The sequence below is a fragment of the Rana temporaria genome, chromosome 10 (assembly GCF_905171775.1).
Source record: "Rana temporaria chromosome 10, aRanTem1.1, whole genome shotgun sequence".
Classification (NCBI taxonomy): Eukaryota; Metazoa; Chordata; class Amphibia; order Anura; family Ranidae; genus Rana; species Rana temporaria.
Genome location: NC_053498.1, coordinates 122,840,667 through 122,860,545, shown reverse-complemented (window position 1 = coordinate 122,860,545; position 19,879 = coordinate 122,840,667). Strand labels below are relative to the sequence as shown.

The following is a 19,879-nucleotide window of genomic DNA, read 5'->3' as shown; positions in this document are numbered from 1 at the left end:
AAAGCAATGGGAAGGCTTTGTTAAAAAAAAAAAAAAAAGTTACACACTCGCGGCAAAATACGCCGCGTACGCGGCGTATCTTGTCGCGGAGGTGTGAATGCAGCCTTAGTGTAACGCAAGCTGCTTCTAATTTTGACTGTCCTATCTTCCTGGAACACAAACCTTCCTCACTGTGCTATATGTTTTCTGCTGCACCATTGGCATGGTTATATCTTGTTAATCCTCTCCATAAAATTATCAGAAATTTGTGCTTAAAGTAGAACTATAGGCAACACTTTTTCTTCATTTTGGATAGAGTAAGGGAGGGTTAGAGCACCTGTCAGTTTATGTTTTACCATCCCTGTCACATTGCAGAGATTTCCCTTCACTTCCTGCCCCATAGCCAAACAGGAAGTGAGAGAAAATTCATGTAAATTAAGGGAATCCAATGCCCCCCCAGGCCCTAAGAACTAGTGTCCCCACTTGAAAATTTCAGGGCGGACCTTAAACAGAAAGGGGTGTGGCCTTGACAGAAAGGGGTGGATCATATTTAAATTATGGGGTGCACAAGTTTAGTCTTGCCTAGGGCAGCACAAAACCTAAATACACTACTGCAAGGGACAGTACTGAGCCCTGATTTCAGATGTGAATCCGATCACACTGAATCACATGACAAGGGAAATAACATTCCTATAAAGCCTGTTCACATCAGTGCGGCACAGTTGTGATCCAACTTTGGGAAAGGGCCCTGTGCTTCTTTGGGGCAATTTAGTGCAATTCTAAGGTCCATAGACTTCATACAATTCCAGCAGGTTTTCTCCTCCAGCACAGAATTTGCAGCTATATCCAAATTTCGTCACATCAGATATTGTCAATATTCCTATTGCACACTTTCCTGGATAGTGCTCAGGAGTAACGGGTGCTGAAGCAACAACCAGCTGGAACTGAGGACAGGACATCATAGATCAAATGCACATATCTGCCAGCACACCCCGGATCATCAAATGACATCTGAAAACTTTATTAAAGAACAATCACATCACAGTGGACATTTCAGAGCCATGCAGGACTCCTTTGTCAGGCATGCAATAGATCACATGCCCAGTGAAGGGGTCCAGCGTGGCTCCGTAACATTGCACTACATCCACTGTGATGTGATTGTTCTTCAATAAAAAAGATTACATCAGAATCGCATCAATGTATCGCATCATGTACATACAGTCAATGTAGCCATGATCCTCTGGTGCAGCGGGGGTTAATACACACTTAGCAAAAGTGCTGGCTATGGGGGTAATTTACGAAAGGCAAATCCACTTTACACTACAAGTGCAAAGTGCATTTGGAAGTGCAGTCGCAGGAAAAAAATGAGGGGTAGATCTGAAATGAGGAGAAGCTCTGCTGATTTTATTGTCCAATCGTGTGCAAGCTAAAATGCTGTTTTTTATTTTTCCTTGCATGTCCCCTTCGGATCTACAGCGACTGCAATATTAAGTGCAATTTCACGTGCACTTTTAGTGCAAAGTGGATTAGCCTTTAGTAAATAACCCCCAGAGTTAGAAGTTATGGAGGGAGGTGGAAAACGCCATCAATGAAAATCAATCTAGGAATGGATTTATAGATTGCTGTACATTAATGGAAGCTAGCGTACAGTTCTCTAAATAAAGGGAGGAAGGCAGAAGGGGCTTGCATAGCTGGCACTCTTGGCAAATGCCTGTTATCTCCCAGGTTCCGGTGCTCCTCCATAGAGAAAAGGGTCAGAAGTGGAATGTCAGCTAAAACCACAGCCAGTAGCAAAAGGGACACTTCACATTGAGTGTAGGTACTGTCCCGTTTTTTTTTATTTTATTAAAAGTTTTGACCAAACAATTAAATTCCCCTGAATGAGTTTTGGGGATCAAACAGTACAAGGAGGAAGTTTGACCATCGGGTCATGGACTTAGGCTTAACGCCCTAAGTCTATATCCAGGACTTATGGTCATACTTCCTCCTTGTACGGTTTGATTGCTCCAAACTCATTCAGGGGAATTTACCAAGGCTGGAGCAGCCAGAATCTGGAGCAGTTGTGCATGGCAGCCAGTCATCGTCTATCTTTAATTTTCAAAGCTTAACCGAACAAGCTGAACCTAGAAGCCCATTGGTTACTATGCGTGGCTGTCTGCTCCAGTTTTAATAAGTTCCCCTCATTCTGTAGCAAAAGCATCCCATATTAGTCTGCTACACTAGCTGATTTACGGTGTTGTTTCTTGCACATCTTTTGTTCTAGCATCGCAATACCAGATACCTGCTGTTAATGGGGGATTAACCCCTACTTTAGAAAAATCGCCACTCTCCCAATCCAGTCTGTGAGGTTAACATGTGTGACATGGCCTCAGCCTTGCACCACTCCACAAGCCACGCCCTTCCAACATGTTTCACCCAACCCACCTAGGCTTCTAGGCCCCATCTCACTCATGTTAACCTCCCAGACTGGATTGGGAGAGAAGCACCTTTCTAGGTACACTACTGAGTGGTGATAGTTTCAGCCAGCACCCCTTTCCTGAGTACCAGCGGGACTATACACATGCCCCTTCTTTGCTTAGAGCGGCACTACAAGTATTAGGGATTAAACCCTGTTCTAGATTGCAATTGTCAGATAGGGCATGATGTTTAGACATCAGGTTTTATCTGCTGCATCACTGGCTGATTTACTGCTATCATCTCTATGTGTATGTATGGTAGGCTTCACTGCCTGGGCACCACTACAGTTCATGGAAATCCTGCTACTGTATACCCAGGAGTCACTACCAAAAGCCTTGGCACCAGTACAGCTGGCATTTAAATTACAAATGGAATTGTCTGAATCCTTATCCTCTGCCTGGGTGACAGTACAATCTGTGCATACATTGCTTTGAAGAACTGAAGTGTTTTGGTCCATGGTCTGAGCAGTGGTGCCACTAAAGTACAGGTCACTGCAGAGTGCTTGGTGGTTCTTTTTCACCATCTTCCTTCCATCTGAACTGGTGTATATATCATCCTGTGAGCTTTCAGAAATGTTGTTTGATGCTTGGAGCCCCCCACAACCTATGGTAATTTCTCCTTCAAGCGTTTGAGCATTCTTTAACTCTGTTTGTGTCCCCTTATAACTAGTATACAGATCACTCTGGAAGCTATCAGAGGTCTTTTTTTCTCTCCGATTCCCTTTGGAACTAGTGTACATATCAGTTTGGAGACTTTGAGAGTCCATTTGTGCTTGCTTCCCATCACAGCTAGTGTATATATCACAAGGATAGCTTGGAGAGTCCATATTCCCTGTCTGCATCCCACCACAACCAGCATATAAATCTTCTGGGAACATTTTAGAGTCTCCTTCCCTTGCTTCTGCCTCACCACACCTTGTGTATCTGTCTTTCTGGACATCTTTAACCCTGACAGAACTAGTGTATATATTGCTTTGCTGGCTTAGAGTATCCCTTCTGCCTGCTTGCAGTCCACTATAAGTGTATAGATTACTTCCCGAGTCCTTGTTCTCTGTCTTGGCCCCAGCACAACTAGAATATATGTGTCTCTGTAAGCTTTGAAATGCCTTGTTGTCTGCTTTTGTCCTACAGCTAGTGTGTATCTCTCTCCAGAGGTCTAGAGGGTCCTTCATTTCTGCATTAGTCCCACCACAACTTGTGTATATATCTCCTTGAAGAATTTCTGTATCCCTGTTCATTTGGGCACCACCATAACTAGTGGATGTATTGCTCTGGTTGGTTGAGTTGTTGGTCCTAGCAGAGAAATTACTATCCAAGCCATGATAATCCATATTAACGGTCTCCTTCTTGAAAGATCCACGGTCAACTTTTTTTGAAATTGCATATTCCTGCAATTCAATCTCAGTAGAGATCCTCGTTGATGTGTTGGAATCCATTGTCTTACAGTTTATAGCCAATGTGTTGGTATCGGATACTAGTGTCTCATAGTTCCATAATGAGAGGTTCATGTTGGGCAAGCAAGTTTCACTAATGGAGTCTTGTGTCATGGGGCTTCCCATGAATGTGTTACAGATGGACCTTTGTGTAACAGGGCTTGTCGTTGACATATTGCTGGTGAACCCTTGCGGGATGGAAGTTCCCACTGACTTATTATTGGCGAATTCCTGGGAACCTGTCCATGAGGTACTGCCGGCAGATGCTTGTGTATAGGTGCTTTTCAGCGATGCCTCACTGATAGTCTGTTGGTTCACTGAACTTTTCACAGATATGTTGCTGGTGGAGGTTTGTGTGATGACTGACATGTTGCTAGCCGACATTGATGCATTGCTGGCAGCCTCCTGTATGAGGCTTTCTACTGATGTGTCACTGGTGGCCTCTTGATTTATGTCATTTCTCACTGACCTAATGTTAGTGGACTCTTGTGTCATGGAGCTTCTCAATGGTGTATCACCAGTGGACCCTTGTGTTCCAGAGCTTATCACTGAGGTATCGCTGGTGGGCTTCAGTGTGTGTGAGCTTGTGACTTGGCTGTTTATTACAAGCAGGCTGCTGGATGGGCTTCTTTCAGAAGTGTTGCTGTTTGTTTCTTCTTTTGAATCATCTTGGTGAGTTGTAACTGTTGGTAGCGCTGAAAGGTCTATAAAAATATATATATTTATATTAGTAAGTTATTAAATTGAAGAAACAGCTGGTTTGAAAGTATATAATGGGCCTTTTATAGTCAAAATGAAAGGGTGACTTTAGCTTTTATACCTTCCACAATCTCTACCTTATAATATAAAAGACAATATACACAAGATTAATTATATGCCAGGAACCCATTTGTTGTGAATTCCTGAAGCCCTAAGGCCTCGTACACACGATAGGTTAAACAGAGGATAACGGTCTGATGGACCGCTTGCATCGGTCAAAACTGATCGCGTGTGGGCCCCATAGGTTATTTAACCATCGGTTAAAAAAAAGGCAACTTGCTTTAAATTTAACCGATGAATTCCTAACCGATGGGAAAGAAACGATCGTTAGTAGGCACAACCATCGGTTAAAAATCCACGCATGCTCAGAATAAAGTCGACGCCTGCTTGGAAGCATTGAACTTCATTTTTTTCAGCACGTCGTTTTGTTTTTCGTCACCGCGTTCTGACATGATCGGTTATTTAACCGATGGTGTGTGGGCGCAACGGACCATCAGTCAGCTTCATCGGTTAACCGATGACAACAGTCCATCAGACCGTTCTCATCGGATGGACTGATCGTGTGTACGAGGCCTAAGGCTTCATGTACACGGGATGTTGTTCAACCTCTCCTGAACTTTTCAACTTGACAGCTAGAAACCCGGCGTCTAAAAAAAAACGTACGTTTAGCCGTGTTTACAAGCTGCGTTTGCGTCTAAAAGCGTTTGGCCGCATAGGAGAGTTCAGGAGCAGTTGAAAAAAAATGCCCAACTGCTCCTAAATCCGTTTACCAGCAGCAGTGTACATGAGGCCAGGTGATCTCAAGACGACTTGAGAGGCAACTTGCAAAATGACTTCTGTATTGAAGTCAATGCAAGTCGCCCAGAGTCGCCCCCAAAGTCGTACAGGAACCTTTTTCTAAGTTGGTTGCTCCTATTAGAACGGTTTCATTAAATAGAGTGGACCGCGACCTGACAAGTCGCTCCTGTGTGAACCGGCTCTTAAAGCAGACTTTCTCAACCTTTTAAAAAAAAAAAACACACTTTCTGGTGTCAGGGAACCCCTGCTAAAAATGACTATATCTGCAACTCATGATACATGCATGAATTGGCTCCCCCCCTGATAATTGCCTATAGTAGTAATGTGTGTGGAAAAACATAGCAATCATTTGTGTGTAAAAATATAACTAAAGGGCGCTCTGTCTTGAAAGATGGCATGCAAACTTTTTATTTATGCTGGGTTCACACTATTGCAAATTGGATGCGGGTGCCTTATGTGAACCGCTGGGGAGTGTCAATATAAAGTAAATGACACTACCAGATCGGTTCGCATATCACACTGCGAACTGTCAATTCGGACAGGAATCAGATCACATACGATTCTGGTGCAGGCCACAAAAGGGTCCTGCACGACTTTGGTCCGAATGCGATACAAATTCAGCCATACAATCTGTATGGCTAAATTAGCATCGCACAGACATTGCATGTGATTTGCACAGCAGAGTGGTGCGAATCATATGCGATGTCGGACAGCACACCAATCGAAACCGAGCCTTAGATCTTATCTCGTAATTATAAGAAAGTTCAAGATTTGATTGTAAAAAGTACAAAGAACATTTGAATGACATACTTACATGAAACTACGACTTTCCTTAGTTGTTCAAACACTTTCTGGTCACCTTGAACATCTTTAAAGGCAAACATATGCCTTAGTTCTTTTGGGTAATATTGGAGTGTTAGCTCTACCAAGACCGGAATCAAACGCCCATTGCCATATGGAGCCAATGCCAGAAACTGCTGCATTTGATATTGGCACCATGGGTCTGAGAGAGAGCTAGAGGTCAGCAGCATTATCCAGCAGTGACTGTTTTCTGCACCATTTGTCATCTCTGTTGGAATGGCTCCACCAGGATTCATGTCCCGCATAGGCAGGAAGCAACGCACATTTTCTGGCTGCTTCTGTAGGTACAAGAGCAATGCATTAGCATAAGAAATGTCCCTTTCACTAGAGCAAATATATACGTCGTACAGCTTCTGCCAACGGGCACTGTTCTTTGGCCACACGAGGACTCTCTCAGGGGCTGGTATGGTAGTTCTAGTTGGCACAGGTCTTCGAGGGGTGGTCGGTATTGGCTTACTTTCTTTACCACCCATTTTTGAAGCCCTGCAAAACAATAAATGTATAGTATGATAAAAATAAAGCAGTGGTGTAAGATTGTGCACATGACCCTAAAGGCCTAAAGCTGGCTGCATATTGTACAATTTTTATTGTTCAATTTCCCTTGGATTTACCTTCAGCTATGTAGTGCAAGGGCCTGCGTGATTGCATACAATTTGAAAGTGTTTAGGTTTGACCTCATATTATATGGTTTTGGTAAATTTGAAGGAAAATTGTACCAGAAAATTATTTAATGTGTAGCCAGTTTTACTCTGACCCTGGTCCCTCATTTTCTGCCCCTCCCCCCCCCCCTTACTGCACCAAAAGGAGTGCCACTGCAATTTTTACAAGCTACAATGCCTTGAAAAAGTATTCATAATAGAGCTGCATGATTTTGGTTAAAATGTGAATCACAATATTTTTGCTTAGACTAAAGATCATGATTCCCGCTTTCACATTATACAAAAAAAATAAAAAATTGGGCTAACTTTACTGTTAAGTTTTTTTTAAATTCATTAAAATGTATTTTTTCCAAAAATATTTTGTTTGAAAGACCGCTGCGCAAATACAGTGTGACATAAAATATTGCAACAACCTCCATTTTATTCTCTAGGGTCTCTCTTTATAATATATATATATATATATATATATATATATATATATATATATATATATATATATATATATATATTTATTTACTTATTTGGGGGTTCCAAGTAATTTTCTATCAAAAAAAAAAATTCAGATTTTTAACTTGTAAGCAACAAAATATCAGAAAAAGGTTTATGCCCTGTACATACGATCGGTTCATCCAATTAAAACGGACCGATTAATTTTTTCATCAGATATCCGATGAAGCTGACTTTGATCAGTCTTGCCTACACACCATCAGTTAAAAATCCGATCGTGTCCAACGCGGTGACGTAAAACACAAGGACGTGCAGAGAAAAATGAAGTTCAATGCTTTCGAGCATGCGTCAACTTGATTCTGAGCCTGCGTGGATTTTTGACCGATGGATTTCTCCACAGACGATCGTTTTTTTCTGTCGGTTTTTTAACCATCAGAAAATTTTAAAACAGGTTCTATTTTTTTTTCACCAATGGGAAAAAAAAACGATGGGGCCCACACACGATCGGTTCGTCCGATGAAAACGGTCCATCACATTACGAACTCCACACTGCTCAAATCTGTACACCCTTTGCATTGTTTTCATATTGTGCAGACTCTGCATTACATGCTTCGTTCTGTATACTGTGGTGTGTATTTTATACTCTTTTTTTCTACCCTGTGTTGTGTATTCCACACTGCACAGTCTGTTACAGATTGTGAAATCCTCCACTCTATTCACTATGCTGTGCATTCAGGGCTGGTGCAAGGATTTTCTTTACACCCTAGGCTAATCCTAATTTTGCTGCCCCCCCATGGCTCTACCTTTTTGCCCTGCCCATGTGACAGGAGCCGACGCTATACAGAAAGCATCGGCTCTGCTTCCTCTAGTGCCAGCTCCATTCTTTGCAAAGATGCTTGGGGACAGTGAGTCGGGAACCCGCAATCTGGGCATGTCGACCCACCATCCCAGAGCAGGAGGTGACGAGCCACATCAGAGGGCCAGCAGTTGGGCACCCCTGCTGTAAGGGATGCATTGTGTGTAAGGCAGAGCTGGCTGTACTGGGACGATCAGAAGATAGTCTCTGGAGAGAGACAGATCGGGCCGGTCACTGATGATCATAGAGGCGTGCAGTGGCAGGGGATGTTTTTTTCTGTTCTGTTGGGAGACTCGGGACAAGTCATCCAGGCTCCAGTGCTCTGCTTCTAATTACACGATTGGTCGGATGGAGCAGCTGCCTGAGACTGAGTTAGTTACATGCTGCAGACGCGGAGGAAAACCAGCGGCTGGGCGGTGCACCCAGGGCGGCTGCCTAGTTTGCCTAGTGGTAGCACTGGCCCTGTGTGCATTCTGTACTCCACGCTGCCACAGTCTATACCAGTGATGCTCATGTACTCTGCAGCGTAGTTGAGCATTATAGGAAATGTAGTTCCAAAACATCTGGGGTGCCAAGGTTGGCCATCACTGGTCTATACTATAATTCTGAAACTGGCACTGCTGAACTCTGCTCTACAGTATATCCCCGGCCTCCTGGCCTGCCTCCAGCTATCCAAATACCAGATTGTATTTATAATTGCAATCTTTGCCCTTTCCAACATTTTTTCTAGTTTCCAGCCCCCCCCCCCCCCCCCTCCCCAACGGTATTGACCATATTAGCCAACACTGTAATTTTTTAACCACTTAAGCCCCGGACCATTTTGTTGCTAAAGGACCTTGCCCCTTTTTGCGATTCGGCACTGAGTCGCTTTAACTGGCAATTGCGCAGTCGTGCGACGTGGCTCCCAAACAATATTGACGTTCTTTTTTTCCCACAAATAGAGCTTTCTTTGGTATTTGATCACCTCTGCATTTTTGTTTTGTGCTATAAACAAAAATAGAGCGACAATTTTGAAAGAAATGCAATATTTTTTACTTTTTGCTTTAATAAATATCCCCAAAAAACTTTTTTTCCTCAGGTTTAGTCCGATATGTATTCTTCTACATATTTTTGGTAAAAAATAAATCAAAATCGCAATAAGCCATTGGTTTGCACAAAAGTTATAGCGTCTACAAAATAGGGGATAGTTTTTGTGGCATTTTTATTATTTTTATATTTTTTTACTAGTAATGGCGGCGATCAGCGATTTTTATCGCGACTGCGACATTATGGCGGACACTTTTGACACTATTTTGGGACCATTGTCATTTTTACAGCGATCAGTGCTATAAAAATGCACCGATTACTGTGAAAATTACACTGGCAATAAAAGGTGTTAACCTGTAGGGGCGCTGAAGGGGTTAAGTGTGCCCTAAGGGAGCGATTCTTACTGTGTGGGGGCGTGGCTTGGCGTGTGACATCACTAAACGTTGTTCCCTATGATGATCAGTGACAGTCTGACTAGGAAGCACGAGGAGAGGTTTGGTTACACTTACCTCTCCCCGTTCCTCAGCTATGTGACCCGATCGCGGGACAGCGGCGGCAATCGGGTCTGTGGGTCCGGCGGGTGCAGTCACGGAGTATGCGACCCACGGCTGCGCATATTAAAGAGGGCGTACCTGTATGCCAAGCGGTTAAACTTCAGATGAAAAGTAAAAGAGCATTCTTGGCTGGTAACGGGAAACTCCGTAAAATGTGAAGTATTTAAATAGCCAGGTTCTACCAACACAGAGAAATTCTTGTCTATTTTTGGACCATTCCTTCACATTTCACTGCCAATACAACAGACCTGCTGATGACTAATCTTTAAGCTGGCTGATGTAAAAGCAGTTCCAGCGAAGACTTTATTTATCAGCCTCTCCAATTACTCTACGATAAAGTGCACCATAAAAAGGGAGATGACTAATTCAGCAGAATGTACTGGCAAGTTAAAGTCAACCAACATAAAGTATAGTAATGGAAACACAACTAGATCCAGTTACTTGCACTGGTTTTAAATTTTAGCATATACTGTGACCCCAAAAGCATAAAATTTAGCTCTCCTCATAAGATAAGCTGCAGCAAGTGACACCAAAGGATAATACAACTGGGTAGAGACAAGTCACTTGGGAGCTCTCACAATAAGAAACTAATTCTAGGCATGTGGCAACTGAATCAATGTCAATATGGATCTACTCTCAGGAGAAAATAGTCTGGATACAGTTCTTACCATTCATTTTCTGTTGGTTAGGTTGGGGCCCTTGAAAACATTGGGGCGTGTGAATGAGGTATGTTTATGATGTCAATAGTTGCAATCTCGCACCCGATAGGTCGGGCTGAAAGGCATGGGGTTCTTTAAGATACAACTTCAACAGTTAAGTGAAAGGCCCCTTCCACACGGGGTGGATCCGCTGCAGTGGAGTCCGCCATCTCTGCAGGACATCTCTCAGTGGATCTCTGCTGAGCCGGCGAATGACAGGTCCCTCTCTGCTCACTGAGAGGGGAGGAGCCTGTCAAGCACCGCGGATTCCTATGGAGAGATCGGACGAAAACGGACAGCATGACTGTTTTCATCAGATCTCATCTGATTCGCCATACGTCCGTTTTAGCGATTAGGCGTAGTTACTCAGCAGTACTTACTCAGCAGTTCCAAAAATAAGTATATGTTTATACAATAAAACTGTAGCGAATTGTCATAAAAAATAAAAAGAAGAAGACTTGTCTGCATCACTGACAACATTCAATACGTTTTTTTCTTTTTGTATTACATAACGCTAGAATGTCACCTTGCGGACGTAAACAGCAGAATTCTAACTAGCACATACAGGGTTAATTACAGGCATTAACTACACCTCATTATTTTACATGCAAATAAAATCTGTGATGCGTGTACTGACTCTCCCTCTGTTTATGACTCATGTATTGGTCTAGTTTTTCACAAGCAGCACGCAGGTTGCGTAGGTAAAGAAGGGTTCAACTCTGAACACATTAAGGCTCGATTCACACCTATGCATGTTGCTTTTTAGCGTTTTTGCAGTGCTTTTTGCGGTGCTTGCTGCGTTTTTTGACGTGCGTTTTGACGTGCGTTTTTAATTTTTTTTACATCAATTTTAAATTTTTTACATTTCCTTTAACAACCAGCTCTAAACTGGTTAAAAAAAAAACGCAAAACGAAAATCGCGGTAAAAACGCGGTACTTGCGTTTTGGATGCAGGTCCATTGAATTCTATTACATGCAAAACGCTGCTTTTTGGAGGAAAAAAAGTCCCCGACCCTTTCCAAAAATGCAGAGGCACAAAAAAGCATTGATGTGAACATGTTCCATAGGAAACCATGTTAAAAAATGTCCCTGCATTTCTGCAAAATGCATCAAAAAACGCATTAGTGTGAATGGAGCCTTAGAGGGGTAGACGATGCACTAAAATTATGTGCAACAGTATTATGAGCCCAGGCCAACATGATGACGCACACACAGTGCCAGATTATTTTAATTTTTTCAGCTCACAATAATTTAGCCATTATCAAAAACATAACACATATGGGATCGCATGATACCCATCTATAGACTATCAAAACAATTGTGCCCCATGACCCCCTTCTTTGGAACACCGGATTTTTTACCAGCCTTACACTCAACTGTGTTTGGCCCTTGGTATAAACAGGAACACCGAAGAATTGCTCAGGTCCTTCAGTCAGATCCGTTATTAACGATAGCCTCTTCATCTACAATGCTCTTATAATGCCACGCAGTGGCTACAGAGGCATCAAGCTTTGTTATATACAATCTATTCCATCAAAACAAGATATTAATGCTAAACCAACTGCCTTTGAAGCTCTGCTGTTGCAAGATGAGCCACTATCACACTCCGTCCCTGCATTATACTCTTAGGCCCCATACACACGATAGAATCCATCCGCTGAAAAATCCCAGCGAATGGGTTTCAGCGGATAGATTCTATGGTGTGTACAATCCAGCGGATCTGTTTCCGCGGATTTTTCTCCCATGCAATGGATTTCCAGCAGATAAATATTTGAAGACATGTCTTCAAATCTATCCGCTGGAATCCATCCCAACGGATTGATCCGCTGGTCTGTACAGACTCACCGGATCAATCCGTCCAAAGGGATCCCCCGCATGCGTCGTAATGATTCGACGCATGTGTGGAATTCCTTATATGACTGCGTCGTGCACGTCATCATCGCGGCGACGGCGCGACACGTCATCGCCAGAGGATTTCGGCACGGATTTCGATTCGATGGTGAGTACACTCCATCGCATCAAAATCCGCGCAAATCCTCGAGAGGATTTATCCTTGGAAACGGTCCGCTGGACCGTATTCGCGGATAAATCCTCCCGTGTGTACGGGGCCTTACTCTATACATTCAGATCTTTCCCCATATACACAGAAATGGGGAAAGACCTCCAACAGACTGTTTTGTATTGGGTAAATCCCTGTAATATATATATATATATATATATATATATATATATATATATATATATTTTTTTTTTTTTTTCTCTCTCTCAAAGAAGACTGCCCAATAGAGTTTTAGCTTTTCCTAGCTTTATCCAAACCTTTACAAAAAAACATTTGGCTGGAGTTCAACTTTAAGGCGCTGCACCCACTTCTGGTCAGTTTAAAAAAAAAAAAAAAAAATGGCGGACCTCCGCTTTAAAGCAAATGTCAGTATTTTCGTCTAAATAAATACCGATCCCACTCGCTCTGTTCTACTCTAATTACCGTAAAAAAAAAAAGCTGATCCCCCCCCCCCCTCCATTACTAGTAAAAAAAATAAAAAGTCCCTAAATCTTTCCCCTATTTTGTAGACGCTATGTTTTGCGCAAACCAATCAATATATGCGTATTGCGTTTTTTTTTTATACCAAAAATATGTAGCAGAGTACATATTGGTCTAAATTGATGAATACATACATACATATACACATATATATATATATATATATATATATATATATATATATATATATATATATATATATATATATATATTTTTAAGATATGTATTATAGCAGAAAGTAAAACATATCTATTTATTTTTTTCAAAATTGTCGCTCTTTTTTTGTTTATAGCAAAAAAAAAAAAAACAGAAGTGATCAAATACCACCAAAAGAAAGCCTATTTGTGGGGGAAAAATAAGGACATAAATTTTGTTTTGGTACTACATCGCACAATTGTCAGTTAAAGCGATGCAGTGCCATATAGCAAAAAATGGCCTGGCCATTGAGGGGGGTAGATCCTTCCAAGGCTGAAGTGGTTAAATTACACCAAAAGAAAGCTCTATTTGTATGAAATAAATTATAAAATTTCATATGGGTATGCATGACTGCTCAATTGTCATTCAAAGTGAGACAGTGCTGAAAATAGTGCCTGGGCAGGAAGGTGATAAACGTGTCCGGTATTGAAGTGCTTCAGAGAGACATTTGTCATTGTCGGAATGATCTTTTCTTGTCACAATTGTTTAAATATTTGTTTTAGCTTTGCCTTTGGGGGACTAAAGCCTGGTAACATACCAGAAGTTTTTTTTTTAGTTCAACCCAGCGGGCTGAAAAAAGATGTCTATAAAACTGTATAAACAAAACGATCTATAAAAACTCTGATGATAGTGCTGGAAAAACTGACATGTAGATTATTTACAGTACTGTAAATAATGACCAGATCTGGATCTGCATGGTTTTGAACATTCTCTAACTGTATAAACCAAACAGTGCAGTGTATATTGAATCTGACTTTCATGTAGCACTGTGATCATGGGATTTCTCTTTCTAAAAGTACATGTTGCAAATGTATAAAGTATGGAGTCTTCACAGTAAAGTAAGATTCAAACGTTATTTATCTGACAGGCTGGTTGTACAGAAGTCAGTCGTCAGATCGACTTCTGTCCAACCACTGTCCCAATATATAGTTCAAAATTTGCTGGTCCCTGCTGAACTGGCCAAATTTCAATCCATGTACAGCATGCTTAACTACTTCATTACTGGGCACTTAAACCCCCTTCCTGCCCAGACCAATTTTCAGCTTTCAGCGCCGACGCATTTTTGAATGACAATTGCGCGGTCATACAGTGCTGTACCCAAATTATATTTTTATAATTTTTTTCCCACAAATAGAGCTTTCTTTTGGTGGTATTTGATCACCTCTGCGGTTTTTATTTTTTGCGCTATATACAAAAAAATACAGAAAATTTTGAAAAAAAACCCCACAATTTTACACTTTTTGTTATAATAATATCCCAATTTTTTTTTTAAACAATTTTTTTCTTCAGTTTAGGCCGATACGTATTCTTCTACATATTTTTTGTAAAAAAAAAAAAAAAAATCGCAATAAGCGTATATTGATTGGTTTGCGCAAAAGTTATACCGCCTACAAAATAAGGGATCGATTTATTATTTATTTTTTACTTTTTACTAGTAATGGCGGCGATCTGCGTTTTTTTTTTTTGTCAGGCCTGCGATATTGACACTTTTGACACTATTTTGGGACCATTCACATTTACACAGCGAACAGTGCTAAAAAATGCATTGATTACTGTATAAATGTGACTGGCAGTGAAGGGGTTAACACTAGGGGGCGAGGAAGGGGTTAAATGTGTAAACTGGGAGTGATTCTAACTGTGTGTGGAGGGGGACTGACTGGGGGAGGTGACCGATGTACAAGGGACACAGCATCGGTCTCCTCTCTCCCTGACAGGACGTGGAGCTCTGTGTTTACACACAGAGCTCCATGTCCCTGCTGTCACCGCCGATCGCGGGAACCTGGCGGACACCGCGGCAGCCAGGCACGCACATCGGCTTTTTAGCGATGCGCCGGGCACAGTGTTTCCCCGCTGCGCGCCCCCAGCGGCGCCCGCAGGGAATGTAAATAGCAGGACGTCCACCCGGCACTTGAGAGCCGCGCTGTGGACGTCTTTCGTCTATAGCACAGGTCTCAAGTGGTTAGGGCCCCTTTTATATGGGCACGTTGGTGTGGTAAATCTAGGCAATTATAAAAACGATGCTGTGGCCATGAGGCTGTACTTCGCAGCTCAGTTGAAAAAAAAAAAAAAAAAGGGGGGGGGGCCTGTCACATTTGATAGGCAATCCTGCCTGCCAGCCTGCCCCATAGAAGCAGATGTGGTTGGGCTAATTGGGAAATTAGTGTGAGATACCTCTTCTAACACACATGTCAGCAGCTATGCCCATGTAAAGGTGGCCCAACATTTTACATGGGTGCACCGATTAGATCCACCTGTTAGTTTTTCAAGCAATTCTGAACAGGAGCTCAATGTTAGTCTATGGGAAGGTAGAACTAAACAGACATGTGTCTTTGTACCTCAAAGTCCAGAAAGAAAAAACAAAAATTGCAAAAGGTTGGCAGATCTCACTATCAGCTGCAAACTAGATTTGAGCACTGTCCTAGCAATTTCCTCTTATTTCATATTGTTCAGAGTAGATTGCCCAAGGTCTGCTCCTATTTTTAGGTATGTTATGTGAATGAAAAAATATATACTGGGATTTTCCCAAATTTGACTGCAGTAGTGGAAATACATCCTGTGGGTATAATTCTATGGAAACTGATATTGTGCTTCTGGATTCACTACCTAGTAAATCGCATCTGTGGCTTCATCAACTTTTTTGTGTGCAAAACTACCTTACAAAACCACAAATGTTGTGGATTTGGGTGAAGCGCTTCAATATTTTTGGATGTAAGCTGTGCAATTCAGTGGAACCTTGGATTACAAGCATAATCCGTTCCAGGGGAATGCTTGTAATCCAAAGCACTCGCATATCAAAGCGAGTTTCCCCATAGAAGTCAATGGAAACAAAGATAATTTGTTCCGCATTGACTTCTATTGCATGCAATACCGCATGTAGCAATAGAAGTTAATGCAATTGACCTCAGAAGCGTCCCCGGTTACTGACCTCAGAAGCGTCCCCGGGTACTGACCTCAGAAGAGACCCCCCGGGTACTGACCTCAGAAGAGACCCCCCGGGTACTGACCTCAGAACAGACCCCCCGGGTACTGACCTCAGAAGAGACCCCCCGGGTACTGACCTCAGAAGAGACCCCCCGGGTACTGACCTCAGAAGAGAGACCCCGGGTACTGACCTCAGAAGAGAGACCCCGGGTACTGACCTCAGAAGAGACCCCGGGTACTGACCTCAGAAGAGACCCCGGGTACTGACCTCAGTAGAGACCCCGGGTACTGACCTCAGTAGAGACCCCGGGTACTGACCTCAGTAGAGACCCCGGGTACTGACCTCAGAAGAGACCCCGGGTACTGACCTCAGAAGAGACCCCGGGTACTGACCTCAGAAGAGACCCCGGGTACTGACCTCAGAAGTGTCCCCGGGTACTGACCTCAGAAGTGTCCCCAGGTACTGACCTCAGAAGAGCCCCCATGTACTGACCTCAGAAGAGACCCCGGGTACTGACCTCAGAAGCGTCCCCGTGTACTGACCTCAGAAGCGTCCCCGGGTACTGACCTCAGAAGCGTCCCCGGGTACTGACCTCAGAAGCGACCCCGGGTACTGACCTCAGAAGAGACCCTGGGTACTGACCTCAGAAGAGACCCCGGGTACTGACCTCAGAAGAGACCCCGGGTACTGACCTCAGAAGAGACCCCGGGTACTGACCTCAGAAGAGACCCCGGGTACTGACCTCAGAAGAGACCCCGGGTACTGACCTCAGAAGAGACCCCGGGTACTGACCTCAGAAGAGACCCCAGGTACTGACCTCAGAAGCGTCCCCGTGTACTGACCTCAGAAGCGTCCCCGTGTACTGACCTCAGAAGAGCCCCCGTGTACTGACCTCAGAAGAGCCCCCGTGTACTGACCTCAGAAGTGTCCCCGGGTACTGACCTCAGAAGAGACCCCGGGTACTGACCTCAGAAGAGCCCCTATGTACTGACCTCAGAAGAGACCCCGGGTACTGACCTCAGAAGAGCCCCCATGTACTGACCTCAGAAGAGACCCCGGGTACTGACCTCAGAAGAGACCCCGGGTACTGACCTCAGAAGAGACCCCGGGTACTGACCTCAGAAGAGACCCCGGGTACTGACCTCAGAAGCGTCCCCGTGTACTGAACTCCAAAAGAGACCCCGGGTACTGACCTCAGAATTGGTACTGACCTCAGAAGAGACCCCGGGTACTGACCTCAGAATTGGTACTGACCTCAGAAGAGCCCCCGGATATTGACCTCAGAAGAGCCCCCATGTACTGACCTCAGAAGCGTCCCCCGTGTACTGAACTCCAAAAGAGCCCCCGGATACTGACCCCAGAAGCTTCCATGGGTACTGACCTCAGAAGAGACCCCATGTACTGACCTCCTGCTCGGGACTCCTCTGCCAGCACAGATCTTTGTCCAGTTCATGTTTGCTCAGTTTTCTCCAGCAGCCATTATTCCTTCATCAGATGCAAGAGGGGGCCCAGGGCTTCCTTGGATCCTTCTGAAAGTTACTTCCAAGGTCTGCTCCTATTTTTAGGTATGTTATGTGAATGAAAAAATATATACTGGGATTTTCCCAAATTTGACTGCAGTAGTGGAAATACATCCTGTGGGTATAATTCTATGGAAACTGATATTGTGCTTCTGGATTCACTACCTAGTAAATCGCATCTGTGGCTTCATCAACTTTTTTGTGTGCAAAACTACCTTACAAAACCACAAATGTTGTGGATTTGGGTGAAGCGCTTCAATATTTTTGGATGTAAGCTGTGCAATTCAGTGGAACCTTGGATTACAAGCATAATCCGTTCCAGGGGAATGCTTGTAATCCAAAGCACTCGCATATCAAAGCGAGTTTCCCCATAGAAGTCAATGGAAACAAAGATAATTTGTTCCGCATTGACTTCTATTGCATGCAATACCGCATGTAGCAATAGAAGTTAATGCAATTGACCTCAGAAGCGTCCCCGGTTACTGACCTCAGAAGCGTCCCCGGGTACTGACCTCAGAAGAGACCCCCCGGGTACTGACCTCAGAAGAGACCCCCCGGGTACTGACCTCAGAAGAGACCCCCCGGGTACTGACCTCAGAAGAGACCCCCCGGGTACTGACCTCAGAAGAGACCCCCCGGGTACTGACCTCAGAAGAGAGACCCCGGGTACTGACCTCAGAAGAGACCCCGGGTACTGACCTCAGAAGAGACCCCGGGTACTGACCTCAGAAGAGACCCCGGGTACTGACCTCAGAAGAGACCCCGGGTACTGACCTCAGAAGTGTCCCCGTGTACTGACCTCAGAAGTGTCCCCGGGTACTGACCTCAGAAGTGTCCCCAGGTACTGACCTCAGAAGAGCCCCCATGTACTGACCTCAGAAGAGACCCCGGGTACTGACCTCAGAAGCGTCCCCGTGTACTGACCTCAGAAGCGTCCCCGGGTACTGACCTCAGAAGCGACCCCGGGTACTGACCTCAGAAGCGACCCCGGGTACTGACCTCAGAAGCGTCCCCGGGTACTGACCTCAGAAGCGACCCCGGGTACTGACCTCAGAAGCGACCCCGGGTACTGACCTCAGAAGAGACCCCGGGTACTGACCTCAGAAGAGACCCCGGGTACTGACCTCAGAAGAGACCCCGGGTACTGACCTCAGAAGAGACCCCGGGTACCGACCTCAGAAGAGACCCCGGGTACCGACCTCAGAAGAGACCCCGGGTACCGACCTCAGAAGAGACCCCGGGTACTGACCTCAGAAGCGTCCCCGTGTACTGACCTCAGAAGCGCCCCAGTGTACTGACCTCAGAAGAGCCCCCGTGTACTGACCTCAGAAGAGCCCCCGTGTACTGACCTCAGAAGTGTCCCCGGGTACTGACCTCAGAAGAGCCCCTATGTACTGACCTCAGAAGAGACCCCGGGTACTGACCTCAGAAGAGCCCCCATGTACTGACCTCAGAAGAGACCCCGGGTACTGACCTCAGAAGAGACCCCGGGTACTGACCTCAGAAGAGACCCCGGGTACTGACCTCAGAAGAGACCCCGGGTACTGACCTCAGAAGCGTCCCCGTGTACTGAACTCCAAAAGAGACCCCGGGTACTGACCTCAGAATTGGTACTGACCTCAGAAGAGACCCCGGGTACTGACCTCAGAATTGGTACTGACCTCAGAAGAGCCCCCGGATATTGACCTCAGAAGAGCCCCCATGTACTGACCTCAGAAGCGTCCCCCGTGTACTGAACTCCAAAAGAGCCCCCGGATACTGACCCCAGAAGCTTCCATGGGTACTGACCTCAGAAGAGACCCCATGTACTGACCTCCTGCTCGGGACTCCTCTGCCAGCACAGATCTTTGTCCAGTTCATGTTTGCTCAGTTTTCTCCAGCAGCCATTATTCCTTCATCAGATGCAAGAGGGGGCCCAGGGCTTCCTTGGATCCTTCTGAAAGTTACTTCCAAGGTCTGCTCCTATTTTTAGGTATGTTATGTGAATGAAAAAATATATACTGGGATTTTCCCAAATTTGACTGCAGTAGTGGAAATACATCCTGTGGGTATAATTCTATGGAAACTGATATTGTGCTTCTGGATTCACTACCTAGTAAATCGCATCTGTGGCTTCATCAACTTTTTTGTGTGCAAAACTACCTTACAAAACCACAAATGTTGTGGATTTGGGTGA

At 44.3% G+C, this 19,879-nt stretch overlaps 1 protein-coding gene across 1 annotated transcript; it reads right to left on the bottom strand.

Moving 5' to 3' along the window:
* Positions 1-1,457: 1,457 nt before the first annotated feature.
* Positions 1,458-18,020, bottom strand: LOC120915577 (TIR domain containing adaptor protein). Its single transcript, XM_040326187.1, has 3 exons — positions 17,590-18,020; positions 6,240-6,769; positions 1,458-4,572 (listed from the first exon to the last, which is right to left on the bottom strand). The coding sequence occupies exons 1-3, from the start codon at positions 17,634-17,636 to the stop codon at positions 2,633-2,635; spliced, it is 2,517 nt and encodes an 838-aa protein (XP_040182121.1). The 5' UTR covers positions 17,637-18,020; the 3' UTR covers positions 1,458-2,632.
* Between the last annotated feature and the right edge of the window lie 1,859 nt (positions 18,021-19,879).

What these genes read in the sequence shown, in the direction of transcription:
- LOC120915577 (XM_040326187.1), bottom strand. Translation starts at nt 17,636, where the DNA reads ATGAACTGGACAAAGATCTGTGCTGGCAGAGGAGTCCCGAGCAGGAG. An exon ending in AGAGGAGTCCCGAGCAGGAG is followed by an intron (nt 6,770 to 17,589) that starts GTCAGTACATGG and finishes ATTGTTTTGCAG; the next exon opens with GGCTTCAAAAATGGGTGGTA. An exon ending in AAGGAAAGTCGTAGTTTCAT is followed by an intron (nt 4,573 to 6,239) that starts GTAAGTATGTCA and finishes ATATTTTTATAG; the next exon opens with ACCTTTCAGCGCTACCAACA.